Here is a 20,817-nt window from a genome sequence, read left to right on the forward strand (position 1 = left end):
ACTCAAATTATTTCAGTTTTGGCTAGTCTCCAATCTTTCACTTGGATCTCATGTCCCTTTGATATACTCCAGTGGAATTTTTTTGTTTTTGTTTTTGTTTTTAGTACTTAGGTAGTTTCTGACACTGAAAGATGCTTGTTACTGCCACTACTGCTGCTGCTGCTGCTCCTCCTCCTCCTCTTCCTCCTCTTCCTCCTCTTCCTCCTCCTCCTCCTCTCTCCCCCTCCCTCCCGCCCCTCCTCCCCAATTCTCCTTTCTTCCTTCTTCACTAGGTATGCTCATTGCTCCTGGGTGTCACCCTTATAGCTGACAGCAAGAAAATATGTGTATATACTTCTCTGCAGAGTTCACAGAAAAGAAAATATATATGTGTATATTTAACCAGTATATATATATATTTAAATATTTCTATATGTAACTATGTATATTTTACTATACTGAGTTCATACTGATGTCTCCAACTTTAATCCATTACCACATGGATCCTTCTAGTCTTCTCCTTTTGCTTGTCTGTTACTTCTCACTCCAACAGTGAGAAACCTGTCTGCTATTGTCATTCATTCTTTACATAATTATTCAATTCCAGTATACATGTATAGTGGTGTCAGAATTATTAACTCGTATCCCCATTCCTGTGGGAGACTGTCAAATAGAATATGGCACTTACGTACTGTTTCTTTTGCCTTTCATCTGACTCCATTCATTTCTAGAGTTATTTAGGTCTCCCATTTCCTTCATTGACTTGTTTCATATATTCATATTACAGTTAATTTGTTTTGTCACATTCTGCATTCCATCCTGGGGTCTCCTAACCTCTTAAATGATTTTTTAAAATTTGCATACACTAAGGCTCACTCTTTGTGCTGTAAAGCTCTGTGGGTTTTGACAAATACAGCATCGTGTATCTGTCATTACAGTGTTAAACAGAATAGTGCATTGTCCTAAACAATCTCTTGTGCCTCACCTGTTCAGCTGTCCCCACTTCCCCCGGCAACTACTGATTTTTTTATTATCCCATCTCTGCAGTTTTGCATTTTCCAGAATATCGCATAATTAAAATTATACAGTATATTGCCCTTTCAGACTGGCTTCTTTCACTTAGCAAGATGCATTTAAGATTCATTCATGTCTTTTTGTGGCTTGATAGCTCATTTCTTTAATTGATGGATAACGTTCCATTTTGTGGATGTATCAGTTCCATTCACCTATTGCAGGGCATCTTGGTGGCTTCCAGGTTTTGGTTATTCTGCTTTTGCTGTTTTGTCAGTTTCCTTTTTCTAGATTGTTAACTGTACATAAGTAAGGTAAAGGGATCGTAGGGCAGTAAAATGTTACTATTTTTCAAGGAACTTATTTAGAATCCAGATTAGTTTGGAAAATGTTTATGGCCTGGGAATTTGGTAATGAGACATGGCTCAGAATAGGTTGCTGAAAGAAGGTAGAGTTATAATTATTTTTCCACTCATTGAGCCCTGTAAGTAGAAAGGTCTGCCTTAGAATTTTCTCCAGTTTATGTACGTTGACGTTGAGACTAGTAGATTGATGAAGCTATATAAATATCTGTCGGCCGGGTGTGGTGGCTCACACCTGTAATCTTAACACTTTGGGAGGCCAGGATGGGCAGGTTGCTTGAGCTCAGGAGTTTGAGACTAGCCTGGGCAACATGGTGAAACCCTGTCTCTGCAAAAATACAAAAAATAGCTGGGCGTGGTGGTGGGCGCCTGTAATGCCAGTTACTCAGGAGGCTGAGGCATAAGAATTGCCTGAACCTGGGAGGTGGAGGTTGCAGTAAGCTGAGATTGTGCCACTGCCCTCCAGCCTGGGCAACAAAGCAAAACTCTGTCTCAGGAAAAAAAACAAAAAGAAAGAAAAGAAAGAAGGAAATGTAATCTGTCTTCATTTCCGGCTTTTAAGTGTTCTTTCAAGATTGCAATAAGGAGTTGAGGAATTTGTTGGTTTATAATAGTTACCTAATCCAACATTGATAATTTAGCACAAGCAGATTTTAATCTCTTCTCTTGGGGTGGGAGTGGGCTTAAAGAATCATATAAAGAATAGTTTTTCTGTGACCATTCAGAATGTTTGTCAAATAGATATAACATCAGTCCCAGGGAGCAGAGGGAAACCAAGCCTTGTTTAGGATGCAGCTCTGTGTATGGGTATAATTCATATTTATCAAATCCCATGTCACAGTTAAAAATGGTGACCATGAGGGGCAGATGAAAGGCATCCCTCTCTGAAATCTTAGTCTATGAACTTGAATAGTCATTGGTAACATGCATTTGAATAAAAATTTTACAGTTAAGTTAAGGCTCTTTTGCCTGTAGAACATGAAAGTAGGTAGCTGAGGCCGGGCCTGGTGGCTCATGCCTCTAATCCCAGCACTTTGGGAGACTTGAGGTGGGCGGATCGCCTGAGATCAGGAGTTTGAGACCAGCCTGGCCAACATGATGAAACCCTGTCTCTACTAAAAATACAAAAAATTAGCTGGGCCTGGTGGTACATGCCTGTAATCCCAGCTACTCGGGAGGCTGAGGCAGGAGAATTGCTTGAACCCGGGAGGTGGAGGCTGCAATGAGCCGAGATCGTGCCATTGCACTCCAGCCTAGGCAACAAGAGTGAAACTGCATCTCAAAACAAACGAAGTATATAGCTGGCCTTTAGCTCATTTATATTTAGAGAGAGGTGGTCCTATAGGCATGACATTGCCTCTGTTTAGCGCTGATTTCCATTTTTCTCTTTGTTACTGGAGGTGGAGAGAAATGAGAAATGGTATTGAACCTTTTAAATGGAAAGAAGGTCAATATTATCTTATTGCAATATGGTTGGGCTTTAACAGTCTGTTCATTTTAACAGTCATCCCGCCACCTGAGGCAGGAAGTGAATTTTGCCAAGTTTTCATGGTCCTAGTGAGGTCTTCTTGACTTTTAAACTTCCTTGGATGTGCTTCATATATCTAATAGACTTGAAAACCCAAGGCCTAGAATTTGAGAGTTAAGAAGAAGGTCCCATATATTCTCAGGCACCTTCTCATGATGCCTGTTGAATCTGGCAGTAAAACGTTTGTAGTTTAACATTCAGGTACCCTTTAGTGTGGTAAGTGCAGGACAAAGTTCCCCCTTACAGTGTGTGTGTGACAAAAACCAATAAATAAGTGGCATTGAGGGTTACACAACAATGGGTTTGTTACAGGTTGTCCTGGCCAAAGGGCCTCTGTGCCAAAGGCTGGCAGAAAAACGGCACAGGAAGGCGGCCAGCCTGCAGTCTTTTTTTTTTTTTTTTTTTTTTCTTGGAGACGTAGTCTCACTCTGTCACCCAGGCTGGAGTGCAGTGGCACAATCTCGGCTCACTGCAAGCTCCGCCTCCCGGGTTCAAGCCATTCTCCTGCCTCAGCCTCCCAAGTAACTGGGACTACAGGCGCCCGCCACCACGCCTGGCTAATTTTTTTGTATTTTTAGTAGAGACGGGGTTTCACCGTGTTAACTAGGATGGTCTCGATCTCCTGACCTCGTGATCCACCCGCCTTGGCCTCCCAAAGTGTTGGGATTACAGGCGTGAGCCAACGCGCCCGACCCCTGCAGTCTTAATACTTGCATGGCCCTTGTAATTGAAAGGTAAAGAAATCTGGGAAGACTGTTTATCTTTTCCAATGGAAGTGTTTTTCTCTTGCAGTGGCCAAAGGCCAGTTTAATGCAGAGCCAGGCCCTTTGGGCTGAGTTAGCCAAGTACTGAGACAGCTTATTCACTCAGGACTTCCTAATATTTGTATTAAAGTAAGAGGAAAGGGAAGAATAAGAGACAACTGAGCACATTAGCCTGCCTTGCATTTATTTTATATTCTCTTACTGACCTGTGATGTCAGTATTTCCTCTTGGGAAATGTTTTTCACACTCTGCTTTCCTGACAGTGTTTAAAACATAGCTGGTCCTTAGTGTCTATGTCTCGAATGAATCAACTCTGCATTTAGAGGAGTACAGGAAAACATCTGAAAAGTTATGTTTGTAGAATCCTACAGCTGAGCCAAAAAACGGTGACCAGTGCCCAGCATCATTAGGGCAGAATTAGGGCGTCTCCCATTGTGAACCCTATTAGTCTTTATAGTGGGGCACTTTGTCAACATGCTTTGAGCGAACTTTACAGCTAGTCATGTTTGTTTTCTTTACTTTTCTACTTTGCATTTCAGTAGCTCCTCCTCATGTGGCAGGATATGAAGTGGGTACTATTTTTTAGCTTTTTATTTTTATTTTTTATTTTTTGAAACTGAGCAAAAGTTTTCTTTCTACGCTGCACTCTCTCCCCCCAAATAAAGGTTGGGTATCTCTTATGCAAAATGCTAGGGAGCAGAAGTGTTTCAGATTTTGGATTATTTAAAAAGTATTTTGGAGTATTTCTGGAATACATACCAGTTGAGCATCCCTAATCCAGAAATCCAAAATGCTCCAATCAGCATTTTCTTTGAACACCACGTTGGCACTCAGAAATTTTTGGATTTTGGATGTTTGGATTAGGGATGCTCAGCTTGTGCTTTCAAACATTCATATTGGTGTTCAGTGGTTAGTGCACTGTTTAGGGCTAACAAATACTGGGCTAGTGGTTAGAGAAGCAACTCGTGCTTTTCTTTTTCTTTTTCTTTATGTTTTATTTTATTTTATTTTTTTGAGACGGAGTCTTGCTCTGTCACCCAGGCTGGAGTGCAGTGGCGCAATTTCGGCTCACTGCAACCTCTGCCTCCCGGTTTCAAGTGATTCTCCTGCCTCAGCTTCTGGAGTAGCTGGGATTACAGGCATGTGCCACCACGCCCAGCTAATTTTTATGTTTTTAGTAGAGACAGGTTTCCCCATGTTGGCCAGGTTGGTCTCGAACTCCTGAGCTCAGGCGATCCACCACCTTGGCCTCCCACAGTGCTGGGATTACAGGTGTGAGCCACCTTGCCAGGCCAGCTCATGCTTTTCAAACTTTAGTTCCAGGATAACTGACCTTCTACCAGTGTCATTTGGGAAGTCTGACCTGCCTTCAGAGTATTTGGGTCTTTGGATTCTAGATTCTTTCCTGTTTTCTCCTATGACTGTTTTTGTGCCTCTACCTGTTCCTCTTTAGCAGTATCTGTATCCTGTTTCCTCTGAGCTTTATTCTTGGTCACCTGGTTTCAGGAGCTTTGGGTTTTATCTGAATGGAAATGATTTCCCATTTTGCTTCCTTAACCCTGTGTTCTCCTTCATTGATCAACTGCTTATTTTCATCAGTCATTGTAATAGTTCCAGGATAGTTCATTGTCAGTCATATTGGACATGACTGAACTTTTTCCACTGAAGCCCTTGCTTCATAACTCTTTTGTATTATATTATTGTCAACAACTTTATCTTCCTGGCCTTTTCAGTCATGCAACAAAGTTGGCATGATTTTTATTGCTTTTTCTTGTAGTTAATGTCAAGTTGCCCTTTTTTTATAACCTCTTTTTAGACTTTTAACTTTTGATTGGCTAGTGTTTGCTTTTTTAAAATATATATGTAACTGTTTTTATGTCTTAATTCAGCGGAGTTTTGTGTACTTACACTGAACCCGGCACAGTGTTGGGTGACACGTGTGAATGACATCATTCCTGTCCTCTGTTGGCTTATAAACTCCTTGGGAAGTTAGAGCAAGAACACAGATTAACTACAGAACAAAGTTGGTAATATGGCATAAGTGCTAGGTCAGTGGTACCCACAGTGTTGTAAGTGGTCAGATGGGAGTGATTTTTTTTAGCAAGAGTAATCAAAGATAGTGTGTTTGGGCTGAGTCTGTAACAGCAAAAATGAGAAATAACTTAAGAGTTAATCAGTAGGTATGATCTATGTGCTGTATATCAATATGGTATGATCTATGATTTATGCAGTTATAAAAAGTAAGATACAGTCTTTGAAGAATTTTTTCATGAAACTCAAGGATGCTCCTGAGCAAGAAAGCAGGATATAAAACTTCATAAGATGGATGCAAATTTTTTACTAAAAGAAAAATCAAAATATTATGTGAATATTTAGAATTTTCTACATATTTTGTGCATTATCTGGTATGAACATCTGTTAACAAACATTATTTTTAAAAAGGAATACTCATTTCCTATTACCTTTGAATTATTTATTTGACCATTGTGCTGTACTGAATCGTTTTTCATTTTTGCATTGTGTGTACATTTTTTGTTTTTTCTTTTCTTTTTTTTTTTTTTTTTTTTGAGACAGAGGCTCGCCCTGTCACCCAGGCTGGAGTGCAGTGGTGAAATCTTGGCTCACTGCAAGCTCCACCTCCCGGGTTCAAGCGATTCTCGTGCCTCAGCCTCCCGAGTAGCTGGGATTACAGGTGTGTGCCACCATGCCCAGTGAATTTTTTTGTGTGTTTAATAGAGATGGGATGAGAAAGCAGAGCTGAATCAGGAAGAAAGAATGGGTATGAAAATATAAGGTCAGGATAACACCAGTAGCAATATACACAGACAAGGGAAGAATAAGAGAATAAGGATTATCAATGTACTGCCTCAGTATTAAATCAAAACATCCTATTAGAAATAGGTCTCTTGCCCAGTGGTCACTCTTCAGTGGGTATGTGTTTCCCCAGGTGTGGACGGAATGATTCACCAGGACGTAGGAAGAAGATACTGAATATTCTATTTTTTATTTTAACTAAAAACAGTAGAAATTAAACTTTATGAATTTTAATGTATTGATGAAAACTAGCACCCTTATGAAGTTCCATGCCAGCCAATTGCTGCCTGTATTTGAGATATCTGAGGAAAATATGACTTTCTATAACAAGAAGTCTATCCATGCTCGTGGGTATACATCATTTTTTAAAAATTGCAGTAAAATATACATTACATAAAATTTACCGGCCGGGCGCGGTGGCTCAAGCCTGTAATCCCAGCACTTTGGGAGGCCGAGACGGGCGGATCACGAGGTCAGGAGATCGAGACCATCCTGGCTAACAAGGTGAAACCCCGTCTCTACTAAAAAATACAAAAAACTAGCCGGGCGAAGTGGCGGGCGCCTGTGGTCCCAGCTACTCGGGAGGCTGAGGCAGGAGAATGGCGTGAACCCGGGAGGCGGAGCTTGCAGTGAGCTGAGATCCGGCCACCGCACTCCAGCCTGGGGGACAGAGCCAGACTCAGTCTCAAAAAAAAAAAAAAAAAAAAAAAAATTTACCATTTTAACCATTTTTAAGTGTACAGTTCAGTGGCATTAAGTGCATTCACACTCTACAACCATGCCAATTTTTAACTAAATCATATAAAAATGTATATGTGGCTTAAAAAGATTCTCATAAAGAAACTATATGTTAAGTAACGATAATACTAATGTAATCATAAGTAAACAAGAAAATGGCAGAACACTTTCCCTATTCCTCTTATAGGCCTTCTTTAGCTAGAATGAGGTTGTCAAAAATTAATCAAATCTATGAAGATGGTCTCCCAAATTAAAAAGTATCAAGAAGGTCATTCCAAACATGAATCCACATTAACTATTAGGAATTAACTTCACCCTAAATGTGTACTCTGCATCAAAAGTCTGCAAACTGTAGCCCATGGGCCAAATCCAACCCACTGCCTGTTTTTGTAAATAAAGTTTTATTGGCACACAGTCATGGTCTAGGCAAAGTTAAAAGAACACAGAGGATAATGTCTAGAAAATGTACACACAGCCGGGGGTGGTAACTCACACCTGTAATCCTAGCACTTTGGGAGGCCGAGGCGGACAGATCACCTGAGGTCAGAAGTTCCAGACCAGCCTGACCAACATGGTGAAACCCCTCCTTCCATTTATTTAGACTGTGATAGAGGTTCAGTCTAGCATACCAGTCACCTGATCCACTCTTTCAGGGTAGTCAGATGGAGACCAGAGCTTGATTCTCTGGGGGTGGGTGGTTTGGAGAATTCTGTGGGACCTTCTGCCTTGGCTGCTAGAGTAGTTGTTGACTGATGTGTGGTAGCCAAATAGGGTGTCAGAGACAGGGTGTGGCTGGCTACTGTGTTGTGGATGTGCATTAGTGTGGCCTCTACAGGATCAGCTCGGTATGGACCCTCATTATTTGGTAATTCAGAAACTGCTTACCCAGAAGAGAGAAAATTCTGAGAAAAGAGATCACATTAACCGAAAGGTCTAAAGAAAGGTTTGTAAGTCAGTATAGCAATTTGTATTGGTAGGTGTATACCTGGCTCAGAATGTAGAATTTCTTGAACAAACCAGGGATTCCCAACTGCTGGCATCTAGCCTAAGGCCAAATTAAAAATCAGAAGATTGCTTGCTGGGTAAGCATAGAATTAAGGACTAGCTGAATAGTATTTTCCTGCAAGCTAAAAGAAGACCAGGCCTTCTTTTAGTCTGGGGGTATTTCTCCCTTAAACAACTGCCAGACGTTCAGACTCAAACTGAAGCAGGATATTTCCCTTCCCTGACCTATTCATGGAACTCATGACGGGGTACCTCATTTACTCCGCCCACTGCTCTCAACTCCTTGCTGAAGGGAGTGTGCGAGTGAATGAGGCAGGAACTGGAGTGCACAAGCCCTGGAACCGGCTGTTTCAGTGCCAGTGGGATCAAACTCCACTCAGACCCGCTGTGTTCTACCCATTGTGGGAGTGAGTGCACAGATGAGCAGGTGCAGGAGCCAGAACGAACGCTCTTGGGCACCAGCAGGAGCGAACTCAGTGCAGGCCATGTGGCAGCACCTACGTTGGGGTGCCTGTAACTCCTGAAGCCCTAGAGGATGTGTTATGGTGCTCTTTTAGCTCTGCCATCTGCAGATGGCTTAAGTGTTAACAGCTCAGTGGGCCTGCAGCTGCCCTCTGCCAGTGAGGGCAAAGGGCCAATGTGACAGCCTTTTGTATCTGTACTCATGGCTTCTGAGCTTTTGTCCAGTGTCCAGGAAAAATGAGGTCACATGAACGAATTAAAGGATGGTAAATGTGGGTGATTTTATTTTTATTTATGTGGGAAGGGGAGCTGAAAAGGGGACAGTGGGTGGTGGATAGGTAATTTTCCCCTGAAGTCTGGCTGTCTCCAGCCGGATTCTTCTCCACAGTTACACAGTCAAGCTGTTCCTCTGAAGTCAAGCCACTTCTCTGACATCCAGCCGTAGTCTCCAACGTCCGGCTGTTTCTCATCTCTGCTGACTGAGTCTGGGGTCTTTATAGGCACAGGATAGGGTGGTGCAGGGCCATGGGTGGTTTAAGAAAAGGCAACATTCTGGTAGGAAAACAGGGATATAAGTTCTCACTTTGAGCCACAATCTCACGCTTTTCAGCTTCGAAGGTGGGGCTTCGCCAGGGACCTGCCTCTAGAATTTCTCTGCCTCCTGCCTCTATCATTGTATCAAAACCACCATGCTATGTTCTTACTCTTCCTCTTGTTTGCTAATAGTAAGTTGTCAGAAAAGCTTTTGTCATTACCAGTTTCCTTATAAAGGGGATAACTGGTTAAGATTTCCAGGAGTACTCCTTAGTTCATATTCATTAACAAGTTACTTGGGTGTAATATTTATTGTTGTTGTTGTTGTGTGTGTGTGTGTGTGTGTGTGTTTTGAGACAGGTTCTTGCTCTGTTGCCCAGGCTGGGGTGCAGTGTCGTGATCATAGCTCACTGCAGCCTTGAACTCCTAGGCACAAGCAATCCTCCTGCCTCAGCCTCCTAACGTGGGATTATAGGCGTGAGCCACCGTGCCCAGATTGGGTGATGTTTGAAACCTATTATTCCAAATGAGATTTGTTGTTTGTGCTACTTAATATGATTTTGCAATACTTACCTTTACCATTTTCACATTGGTTCCTGTAACGCTCTCCACAAAGGACTGATGTACTGTATTTTCCACTTTCACTTAGTGCTTTCTGTGGATACACTGACTTTAGTCCCTATTTTTTCTCCAGGGTCATCTAGTAGCAGGCACCCAAATCAGGCAACTCCAAAGAAGAGTGGTTTAAAGAATGGCCAGATGAAGAATAAAGATGACGAGTGCTTCGGGGATGATATTGAGGAGATCCCAGACACAGATTTTGATTTTGAAGGAAACTTGGCTCTTTTTGACAAGGCAGCTGTGTTTGAGGAGATTGATACCTATGAAAGGAGAAGTGGTACCCGTTCCCGGGGCATCCCAAATGAAAGGCCAACTCGGTACCGCCATGATGAGAACATCTTGGAGTCAGAGCCCATTGTCTACCGACGGATCACAGTGCCCCACAACGTGAGCAAGGAGTTCTGTACGGGTGAGTCGCACCAGGTCCCACATCCTGCTCGTTGCTGTTGCCTTTCTCTTGTGCTTAAAACAGAAAGACCTGGCTTCTGAGTCAGAATCTCACACTAGGAATTCATTTAAGTGGCTTGGTGGCTGGCCCAGTATTATTGTCTCTTGGGGACTGCAGCCAATAACAGCATTCTGCCATGGTTAGGGGGTAATTTCTCTAGATGTCTGTGTATATCCTGTATCTGGCAGGATCTGACCTACTACTTACTTAGTATGTTGTGAGTAACAATTACAGGCAGAGGACCTGCTATGTAGATTCAAATATTCAGATCTGTTTTTACTTTGGCTTCCCTGTTACTGCCCATATATTTCACCAGACTTCAACTCTGTTTTACTAAGTGTTTGTTGTTGCAAAAAACAGTTTAAGATGGATGATTGGAATCACTGGCTAAAAATAGAGTTTTAATAAATTACATTTCTTTACTATGCTGTTCTTATCTCCTATTAGCCCAGGATATTGGAAGTTGGCTAATTTCATGTAACAGTATAGTACCTTATGTAGGCCACTGTAGATGACAATCTAGTTCTGTTACCTCAGTGATTATTGTTTCTTGTTTTAGCGTTAGAACCTTTTCTTCAAACCCATGGCATAGAAAACAGATTAAAGCAGCTGTGAGAGAGGTAATTCACCACATCCCTGTCCCATCCCTTCCCACCAAACCACATTACCAACTGGGCTTCTTGGAATATGGTTTGAAAATTGTTGTTATTGAATGATCTAAGAGCTAAAGGGGAAGTCATAATCATTTTAGTAAGTAGAGAAGGAATTGAGTATAATATTTTTATTTTGGTTTAAAGTTTGGAATATAAGGAATATAAATCTTGAATGCTGGTAGCTGCTATAAGGAGAACAGTGGATGTGGCTAATTGCATTTGGAGCAAAGTCAGACATGGCTTTTTTTATAGGTAATAGTAAGACTCTGTTGTATTTGGTTTTGCTGAGTATAGTAGCTTGCTTGTGCTTTCCATGTGAAAAAAAAATAGGCCAACTGTCAGGCTAAGAAAGACTGCTAAAAAAAAACCAAGACTGCTGAATTATGTCAGTCTTTGCTGGCAGATTCTGGTAGGCATGCCTGTTTACTAAGGTGGTGTCCTTAAGTGGCAGTGACAGTGACAGTGTAACTTGCCAAAGTCCTTTCATTTTTAACACCTGTGTAAAGGCAAACAGCCTAGCTCGGAATCGGGTTTAATTTAAATTGCTAGGTTTTAAGCCTTTCAAAGGCAGTTATCATCTGTTAAGTTTGGTATTCCTCCAGATCAGCCAACTATCCTCCTCTGACTGCTTCCTTTTTTTACTGCCATCTTTGTGAAAAAAAAAAGCTGCTCCTGCTGCTAGCTCTCTGTATCTGTAGTCCAAGTGCTACTGCTGAGGCTGTTGGATTATGCAGTGTGTGATTTCCCTGAAACTATTTACACTGCAGGATTTTTTTTTTTTTTTTTTTTTTTTTTGAGATGAAGTCTCACTCTGTTGCCCCAACTGGAGTGCAATGGCGCGATCTCGGCTCACTGCAACCTCCACCTCCCAGGTTCAAGCGATTCTCCTGCCTCAACCTCCCGAGTAGCTGGGACCACCATGCCCAGCTAATTTTTTTGTATTTTTAGTAGCGATGGGGTTCACCATATTGGCCAGGCTGGTCTTGAACTCCTGACCTCATGATCCACCCACCTTGGCCTTCCAAAGTGCTGGGATTATAGGCATGAGCCACCGCACCCGGCCCTACACTTCAGGATTTTTTGAACTTGGGAAGATTATGATCTGCCCTGGAGTCAAGTGGCTAAGAGTGAGAATAACAGTGAGAATCAGGGAGGATTCTCAGATCTAACAGAGCCTGAGAAAATACTTACTAACGTGAACAAAAGCAGAGGTAGAAATTTTTTCCTACTGCACACTCTGGCTCCCCAACTTGATCTTCACACCTCTTTTGTTTTTAATGACTGAAGTGAAAAGTTCTGTCATATAAAACTGTTTTCCTATCAATAAACGTACTACAAACCACATGTGCTGGTCCTTAGCCATAAACTTGGGTGTGGCGTCTTGTGGTATGTAGTGACCAGTTGCACTCCACTGGTTCAATGAGGGGGAAAGAAGCCCAGCAACTTTATGCCATCTGGTTTTTCTCTTTGTTCTTAACATTGACAAGGAGTGAAAATGAAGCCCTTTTGCCAAGCAGTGTCTGTGCTGGAAATAGAGCAAGCAGGCAGTTATCTTACTGAGAGCTTCTTCTACAGGGGTTTTTTCTCTGTGTTCCAGTTCCAAGGCACAATCCTCAAGCAGGTTTTCACTGAGGGGCAGTCAGTCAATGCAGTTTCTCCATTGATCTTTCTCCATTGGATCTGCTATCCAAATGTTTGGGTGAAAAAAGGCAAACTAGATTATATAGGGAAACAGTCTAAGACCATAAAATGTTAGTGTTAGTTGATCACCTAGTATAATTTTCTCATTTTACAGATGAGGACATGAGGCCCAGAGAGGTAAAGCCTTTTTTTTTTTTTTTCTTTAAAAGACAGAGTCTTGCTCTGTCATCCAGGCTGGAGTGTAGTGGCATGATCTCAGCTCTCAGCGCACTGCAACCTCCACCTCCCGGGTTCAAGCAATTCTCCTGCCTCAGCCTTGTGAGTAGCCGGGATCACCATGCCTAGCTAATTTTTGTATTTTTAGTAGAGATGAAGTTTCACCATATTGGTCAGGCTGCTCTTGAACTCCTGACCTCGTGATTCACCCGCCTCGGCCTCCCAAAGTGCTGGGATTATAGGCGTGAGCCACCGTGCCCGGCTGGTAAAGGCTTTTCCATTGGCCATATGCAGTGACTCACTCCTGTAATCGCAGCACTTTGGGAGGCCAAGGTGGGAGGATTGCTTGAACTCAGGAGTTCAAGACCAGCTTGGGCAACAAAGTGAGACCCTGTCTCTACAAAAAAATAGAAAACATTAACTGGGCACAGTGGCATGTGCCTATAGTCCCAGCTACTCAGGAGGCTGAGGTAGGAGTATCGTTTGAGCCCATGAGGTTGAGGCTGCAATGAGCCAAAGTCATGCCACTGTATTGCAGCCTGGATGACAGAGCCAGACCCTGTCTCAAAAAAAACCCACGAAAACCTTACCTATCACATCTTCTTTTCTCTTCTAAATGTGAATAAAAAATGAGCAAAAATATAAGAAGAGAAGGGCAATTTAATGGCAAATAGACTACAGATGATCCCTCAACTTACAATGGTTAGACTTATTTTTTGACTCTAGGATGATGTGAAAGCAATACTTATTCAGTAGAAACTGTAGTTCAGGCCGGGCGGGGTGGCTCACACCTGTAATCCCAGCACTTTGGGAGGCCGAGGCAGGTGAATCACGAGGTCAGGAGTTCAAGAGTAGCCTGGCCAATATGGTGAAACCCCGTCTCTACTAAAAATACAAAAAATTAGCTGGTAATGGCAGGCGCCTGTAATCCCAGCTACTTGGGAAGCTGAGGCAGGAGAATCGCTTGAACCCAGGAAGTGGAGGTTGGAATGAGTCGAGATCATGCCACTGCACTCCAGCCCTGGCGACAGACTGAGACTCTGTCTAAAAAAAAAAAAAAGAAAGAAACTGTAGTTCAAATTATGAACTGACATCTTTTCCTGAGCTAGCAATATGCAGGTATGATATTCTCCAATGCTGGGCAGCAGCAGGAGCCACAGTAGTCAGCCATGCAGCCATGAGAGTAAACAACCAGTATTCTACAGTGTACTGTTTTGCCAGATGATTTTGTCCAACTGTAGGCTAATGTAAGTGGTCTGGGCAGGTTTAAGGTAGGCTAGGCTGAACTATGGTGTTTGTTTGGTAGGTTAGGTGTATTAAATGCATTTTCAACTTAGATATTTTCAATTTACGACGGGTTTATTGGGATAACACCCATTTTAAGTTGAGGGACATCTCTGTAGTCTTTTCTTTAGTACTGTACTGTCTCAGGAATAGACCATCAGTTTACAGAAGTAACTTGGAGAGCTCCCACAGTCTGGCCTTGTGGCATTCATATCCTAGAATACCAAGTACTTTTCTACTAATCCCCACTGTAGCAAAAGAACATGTTTATTGCTCATTTGGTGATGGCTTGGGATTTAGGATTCTGATAGCTTGCTGCTGGTGCCCTATATATTGACTTCATGCTAAGTGGTATCAACCAAGTACATAAGCTATTTTTCACTAATTGCTTTTACTCCTCTTGGCAGTACTCTTTGCCAGCTGTGTGTGTTGTGATGGGGTACAGTGTTGTTTTAGGTCTGTTGATTGGGAAAACACATTCAGGAAGCAACTAAATTTAGCTCTTTGTTTAACCCCAATTTTTTCTCTCTGGAAAGTCCTTTCAGGTTCTTTGGCAGGGCCTCTGTCTCCAGCAGTCACGGATCATCAGACATTTCTCTAGCTTGGCCCTGCCCTGCTAAATAATGGTGTCCAGTGATCACACTCTGGATTGGCCAGGGTCTTTCTAGATCCAGACTTGTAATTTGAAATTCTTTGAAGACTGATTCTATGTGCATGTGTTAAGTTTAAATATAAAACACTAGATGTGTGTGAGCACTCTATGTTCAGTGGTGAGAACTCCCCAGAGAATACTGCTTAGGAAAGTGGTAAGGCTTCAGAGAAAAATCTTTTTTTTTTTTTTTTTTTTGAGATGGAGTCTCTCTCTGTCACCCAGGCTGGAGTGCAGTGGCGCGATCTCGGCTCACTGCAAACTCCACCACCTGAGTTCGAGTGATTCTCCTGCGTTAGCCTCCCATGTAGCTGGGATTACAGGCGTACACCACCACACCTGGCAAATTTCTGTATTTTTAGTAGAGATGAGGTTTCACCATTTTGGCCAGGCTGGTCTCGAATTCCTGATCTCAGGTGATCTGCCCACCTTGGCCTCCCAAAGTGCTGGGATTACAGGCATGAGCCACCATGCCCAGCCTAACACTCATGATATTCTAAAGGAAATATTTTAAGACAGTTTGGGTCAGTCAAAACACTGTGTTTATTATGTTTATTATATGTAACTGACTCTAAGACATGCTTGCCTTTAAGTTACGAAAATATAATAGGAGATGGAAAGATTCCATATATGCCCAGAGTCCAGTGAAAATGTGGACATTAAGTGCCACTAGGTGTTGAGAGGCAGGAGAGGTCCTGTAGGTTGCATCAAGGAAGGCTTCATGATGGAAGCCTTGAAACATGGGCAGGATTTCACCAGGCAGAGAGAAAGAGGAGGATATTCGTGGGTAGGCTAGGCAGGTGCAGGTGAATAGTATGAGTAAAGGGCTGTGTGGGAGACTGGTCATTAGCTGGCTTGGCCAGGGCAGAGAGTTTGTGCTGGGGATTGGAAGGAACTAAAATACAGCTTTGGACCAGAGCACAGAGGGCCTTGTGTGCCAGTACTATCCTTGTCCTGTAGTCATAGGGAACAACTGAAGGCTTTTGGATAGGAAAATGACATGAACCAAATCTCTTTTAGGAAGACTGGTCTTGTGGTAGGATTCTAGGTGGAACGAGAGGGGAGAGAAGAGACCAGAGCAGGACCAGTCATGCTCATGATATAATTTACATACTAGGGATTTGGACCATTGAATGGAAAGGAACACAGAGATTTGAGAGAAGCGACAGAGGGCAAGTTGATAGGCTATGATGATTGAAAATAGAGTTGAGTGAACAGGAGGATTTGGAGGTATTGAACCCATGAGGCAGGAAGAATGGCAGCGAGTCAAGTTATCATTAGATTGCATGAATTTGTAGTGGGCCAAACCTACATGGTTTTGTGACCCCCCCCCCCCCCCGCTTTTTTTCCCCCTTCTGCAGTGCTTTGTGCCTGAGCCCAGAGAAAGCAAAGGTGAGAGTTGTTACAATGAGGGATAGGGAGATGTGGGAGTTATTGGTTATTAAGAGCTTTAATAAGAAGTTAAAAGTTGTGTAGCCAAAGAGAGGCTACTAAGCTGGTTTCCTTATCTATAAAGTGGGCTAATACTATGGATTAAATGAGATTGTGTGGAAATGTAGCTAGCACAATACCCAATTTGTAATTATTATTCAGTAAATATTTGACTTCAAATGTGAATTTGCAAAGGCCACCTCAGTAAGATTATTTCAAAGCATCAACATTTGTAGAATACCTACTATGTGCCAGACACTGTTTTAGATACTCTGGGTAAGTCATAGTTCATCACCTTAGGGCCTCTGAGTATAACCAAACCAAATATGTAAATATACTAATAACAGAAGTGTAGTCGGCTGCCATGGCTCACACCTGTAATCCCAACACTTTGGGAGACTGAGGCAGGAGGCTGGCTCGCTTGAGCCCAGCCTAAGCAACATGATGAGACCTCGTCTCTACAAAAAATAAAAATAAAAAATTAGCCAGGGTGTGATGGTATGTGCCTGTGGTCCCAGCAACTCAGGAGGTACAGGTTGGGGGATTGCTTGAGGCCAGGGGTTCGAGACCAGCCTGGGCAACATAGCAAGATCCTATCTCCACTTTTTAAAAAAATGACTAGAATTCTTCCTTCCCTCTGTTGTAATAAATTCTTTATTCATGAGCCTTTCCTTTTGGGTAGACTTCTTTAACCTCCACCATTTGTTTTCTACTGTGCAGCCTCTTCTGTCCTCAAGTATATAAAAGCCCAGATGGGAGGCAGTAGGGTGCTCTTGGTGCAGGCATCTCTGCAGCTTTGCCTGAAGGATGATCCACCTCCACACTGTGTGCCGAGATTTAGGGAACAGCAAGTATGTGAGGATGACCTGAACTAGAGTTCCTATTTATTGTCTTAAAAAGGATCCAGTTAAGCTTGAGTGAGGTGCTGTGGTCTGAGCTCGAGCACCTCTTACCAATACACATTTCTTTTGGAAAAGGCAGTTCTGGTATCTGCTAGGAAGGGAGGCAGCTGGTGAAGTCACAAGTGATTTGTTCCTGATGCTTTGTGACTGTACTCTTCTCACCCTGGATGGCTAAGTCTTTGAGTCTTAGTGGGGATGTATCTAGCTCTCAGGACAAGTTTGGCTTTCAGAAAATTCCAGGCTAGCAGTTGTCTCTTTCACAGCTGGCATTCCATTCCTGCCTCTGAGCCGTAGCTGCCTTCCTCTGCTTCTTGTCACCAAGAGTCCCTCTAGAAGTAGTCTAAGGCTTTCAAGACCAGCAGTGTTTTTATCTCCCCAAAAATAGGTAGTCAAGAAATCTGTTTTGATTTTTTTGCATGTGTGTTCAAAAGGAATTCAGGAAGAAATAAATCTTGGAGTTTAGAAGTGCCACTGAAGAATTTTACCCTGGAGGTAATGAGGTCTCCTTTGGCAGCTGTTGTACTCTTGCAGAGAATTCTTCCCATTAAGAGAATCAAGTGTCTGCCACCATGGAGCTGGTCAGCATCTCATTGCCTTCTCACCCATAGACCCAACCCATGCAGGGTCCTGCCTTGTCTCCCCATAACCCCCTCCCCAACTTCATTCCCCGACTATATGTGTATGGATTAGATCAGGTGCCACAAGGATGTCATTCTGAGGGAGAACCACTGGGAGACATCAGGAAATAAATTCTGGGTGGTGTTCTGGACAGAACACCTGCACTGGATAATCCTGTGCTCCTCTATGAAGTGTCACAACTTTTCACTGAACAGAGCTAATGAGCCTAGTTTCTGAATTTGTGTCTCCGGCAGGCAGACTTACTTAACAGTGACTTGGTTGAGTTGGGGAACATCAGGCTGTAGCAGATCTTTCAGTGCCAGAAGTGGAAGAATTTATCAGTCCTTTTCTTTACCTTGGAATCCTTCAGAGTTCCTGGACCTGGGTAATCAGGTGGATGGTTGTCATAGACTTGAAGGGCTTGGTTGTGATCATTGGTGATCTCATGAGGTTTTAGAGCAGTACTGTTAAGATAGGTGTTTTGACTGGACTCCTAGCACAGTAATGAACCATTGTGCTTCTTACATGTTTTCCAAGAGTTTAAGCTCAAACCAAGGGCTAGAGTATCTGGAGCCTAGTGCATTACAGCCTGACATCTGAGTTTTTATGAAACTGCCCATTGGTCATTCCAGAAATGCACTGGTCCCTGCTAATGTGACTGCTTTGCTAATATATGCCCTCTTGCCATTCCAGAGCCACAGGTGCCTAAATAGAGTGAGAAAGAAGTTTGATTTCTATGTATATACCATCGTCTTGAAATTCAGCAATCAGGCTGAGGCAGACAGATCACTTGAGGTCAGGAGTTTGAGACCAGCCTGACCAACATGGTGAAACCCTGTCTCTACTAAAAATATAAAAATTAGCTATCCGTTGTGGCACATGCCTGTAGTCCCAGCTACTTGGGAGGTTGAGGCAGGAGAATCACTTGAACCCAGGAGATGGAGGTTGCAGTAAACCAAGATGGCGCCACTGTACTCCAGCCTGGGTGACAGAAAGAGACTGTGTCTTTTTTAAAAAAAAAAAAAAAAAAAAAAAAGTCTGGAAAGGACTAGGGAGGTCATTTTTTCTAATTTAATATGCAGACACTGTGTTCTGTAGCAGCCTTGGCAACAGATTTTTCTTTATCCTCAGTAGTATTTCAGGCTTACAGAAAAATTACTAGACTAGTATAACAAACAACCATATACCCCTCATTTAAATTCACCAGTTAACATTTTGACACATTTGTTTTATATAAAATAAATACATACGAGCACACACATATTTCTGAACCATTTGAGATTTAGTTGTACTCATCATTAGATTTCATCCCTAAATACTTCCACAGCACATAAATTCAGTGTGATATATATATATATTGCTCTACACAAGCACACTACAAGATTGCTCTCAGCAAAATTGAAATTATTACAAAAGTATTATCTAATATACTCCGTATGCAGAACTTTCCAGTTATCCCAGTAATATCCTTTATAGCTGTATTTTTAATCATCCATTGCACACTACATTCAGCTGTCATATTTCTTCTGTTTCCTTTAAACTAGAACAGTTCCTGCAACTTTTGTTGTCCTTTGTGATATTGATATTAGTGAAGAATCTAGGCCAGTTGATTTGCAGAATGTCTCGTAGTTTTGATGTATTGTTTGTTTCCCTTTATCTGATTCATGTTAAACATGTTTTCTAGGATTTTGGTAGGGCTGTGTCTTTCTCAAGGAGTCACATCAGGGAGTACATTGTATCTCCTTGTCCCATCACTGGGGCTGTTTGACCACTTGGTAAGGTGTTGACCACCAGATTTCTTCTTCATAAAGAGAATTTTTCCCTTCATAATTAGTAAGTTTCTTGTTGAGCAGTTCTTTGCCTCTTAAAGTTCAAAGCTTGTTCCAGTATGAAGGAATGAGGTCCAGTGTGGACACGGGGGTGGTCTAGTTGTAAGTGGGGAAGGGAAGAGGTGGGGAAAGAGTCAGATGTATGTGTGTGTGTGTGTATATATATATATATATATACTTTAAGTTCTGAGATACATGTGCAGAATGTGCAGGTTTGTTACATAGGTATACACATGTGCCATGGGTGGTTTGCTGCACCCATCAACCTGTCATCTACATTAGGTATTTCTCTTAATGCTATCCCTCGCCCACCCCCCGACAGGCCCCAGTGTGTGATGTTCCCCTTCCTGTGTCCATGTGTTCGCATTGTTCAACTCCCACTTAAGAGTGGAGTCAGATGTATTGAATACAATGAAGAGAAGTAAGCAGCGCGCTGACCTGACAGATGAGGAGCCCGCTGTGTAGGGATAGCACTGGAAGAGAGAATAGAGCCCCAGAAGAGAGAATAAAGTGCTGGGATAGAGAAAGCATGTGAAGGAAACTGTCTCTTGAGGCCAGAAGGAACTTGGAGAATTTAGGAACCAGAAGGTGGCCAAGGTGTCTGGGGTGCAGCTTGGGTATCTGGTAAAGGTTGCCAGATCACAGCAGGTCTTGTGGGTCATAATAAAGAGTATTGTGAATGTGTAGTTAGGTTTCTTATAACAAATCCTTCCTTCAGAGAACACTTGACACTAAATTGCATTACTACCAGTTTGTGGTAGCTTTAGTGTAGATCTCCAGGGACTGTCTATACATTGCTGGTCAGGGGGTGTAAATTTACCAGTGGATTTATATCCCTAAAGGAACGAGTGTGACATCAGCACTCAGTTTTGTGACTGCCACAGAATAGAATCAGAAGTCATAGTCCTGGAGAAATCCCATGCCTATAAATGAGCTGTGCTCCTTATTGATAAGACTTGGGACACATGCAGCCTTTCCAATTAAAGGGCCAATCAGTGAGAGGATTGAGTTAGATCTGAGATAACACTTTGTTGTGGGAGCCTTGTTACACAACAGAAAGACTGGGCAGGTCTGAAGGAGATAGGAACCTTGGACATGGTACTGAAGGGTGTCTGTGTAGGGGGGAGTGTGGACATGCATATGTGTCCATAAGGGAGGGAAAGGCCTGAAATGCTGTGTGCTGGAATGAGCAGTGCCAAAGTGATGACCTGACAAGGGGCAGACTGCAGCCAGCACATGCATGCTGGACCACTGCGTTCCATGGTCCGAAGAGACAGCCTCAGCCTCTTGCAGTAGAAAGCAGGTGTGCAAGGAGGAGTTTTCTTTCC

At 42.6% G+C, this 20,817-nt stretch overlaps 1 protein-coding gene across 5 annotated transcripts in view; it reads left to right on the forward strand.

The window, feature by feature from the left end:
- Window positions 1-20,817, forward strand: part of EDC3 (enhancer of mRNA decapping 3) — a 62,418-nt gene that overhangs the window by 28,743 nt on the left and 12,858 nt on the right. For all 5 annotated transcript variants that reach the window (XM_021940721.2, XM_003901202.4, XM_009210632.4 and 2 more), the window contains one exon: window positions 9,892-10,227. In XM_021940721.2, the coding sequence (XP_021796413.1) occupies window positions 9,892-10,227 (336 nt within the window). The remainder of the gene's footprint in view (window positions 1-9,891; window positions 10,228-20,817) is intronic.

This window comes from Papio anubis, chromosome 7 (genome assembly GCF_008728515.1).
Source record: "Papio anubis isolate 15944 chromosome 7, Panubis1.0, whole genome shotgun sequence".
In the NCBI taxonomy this organism is placed as follows: Eukaryota; Metazoa; Chordata; class Mammalia; order Primates; family Cercopithecidae; genus Papio; species Papio anubis.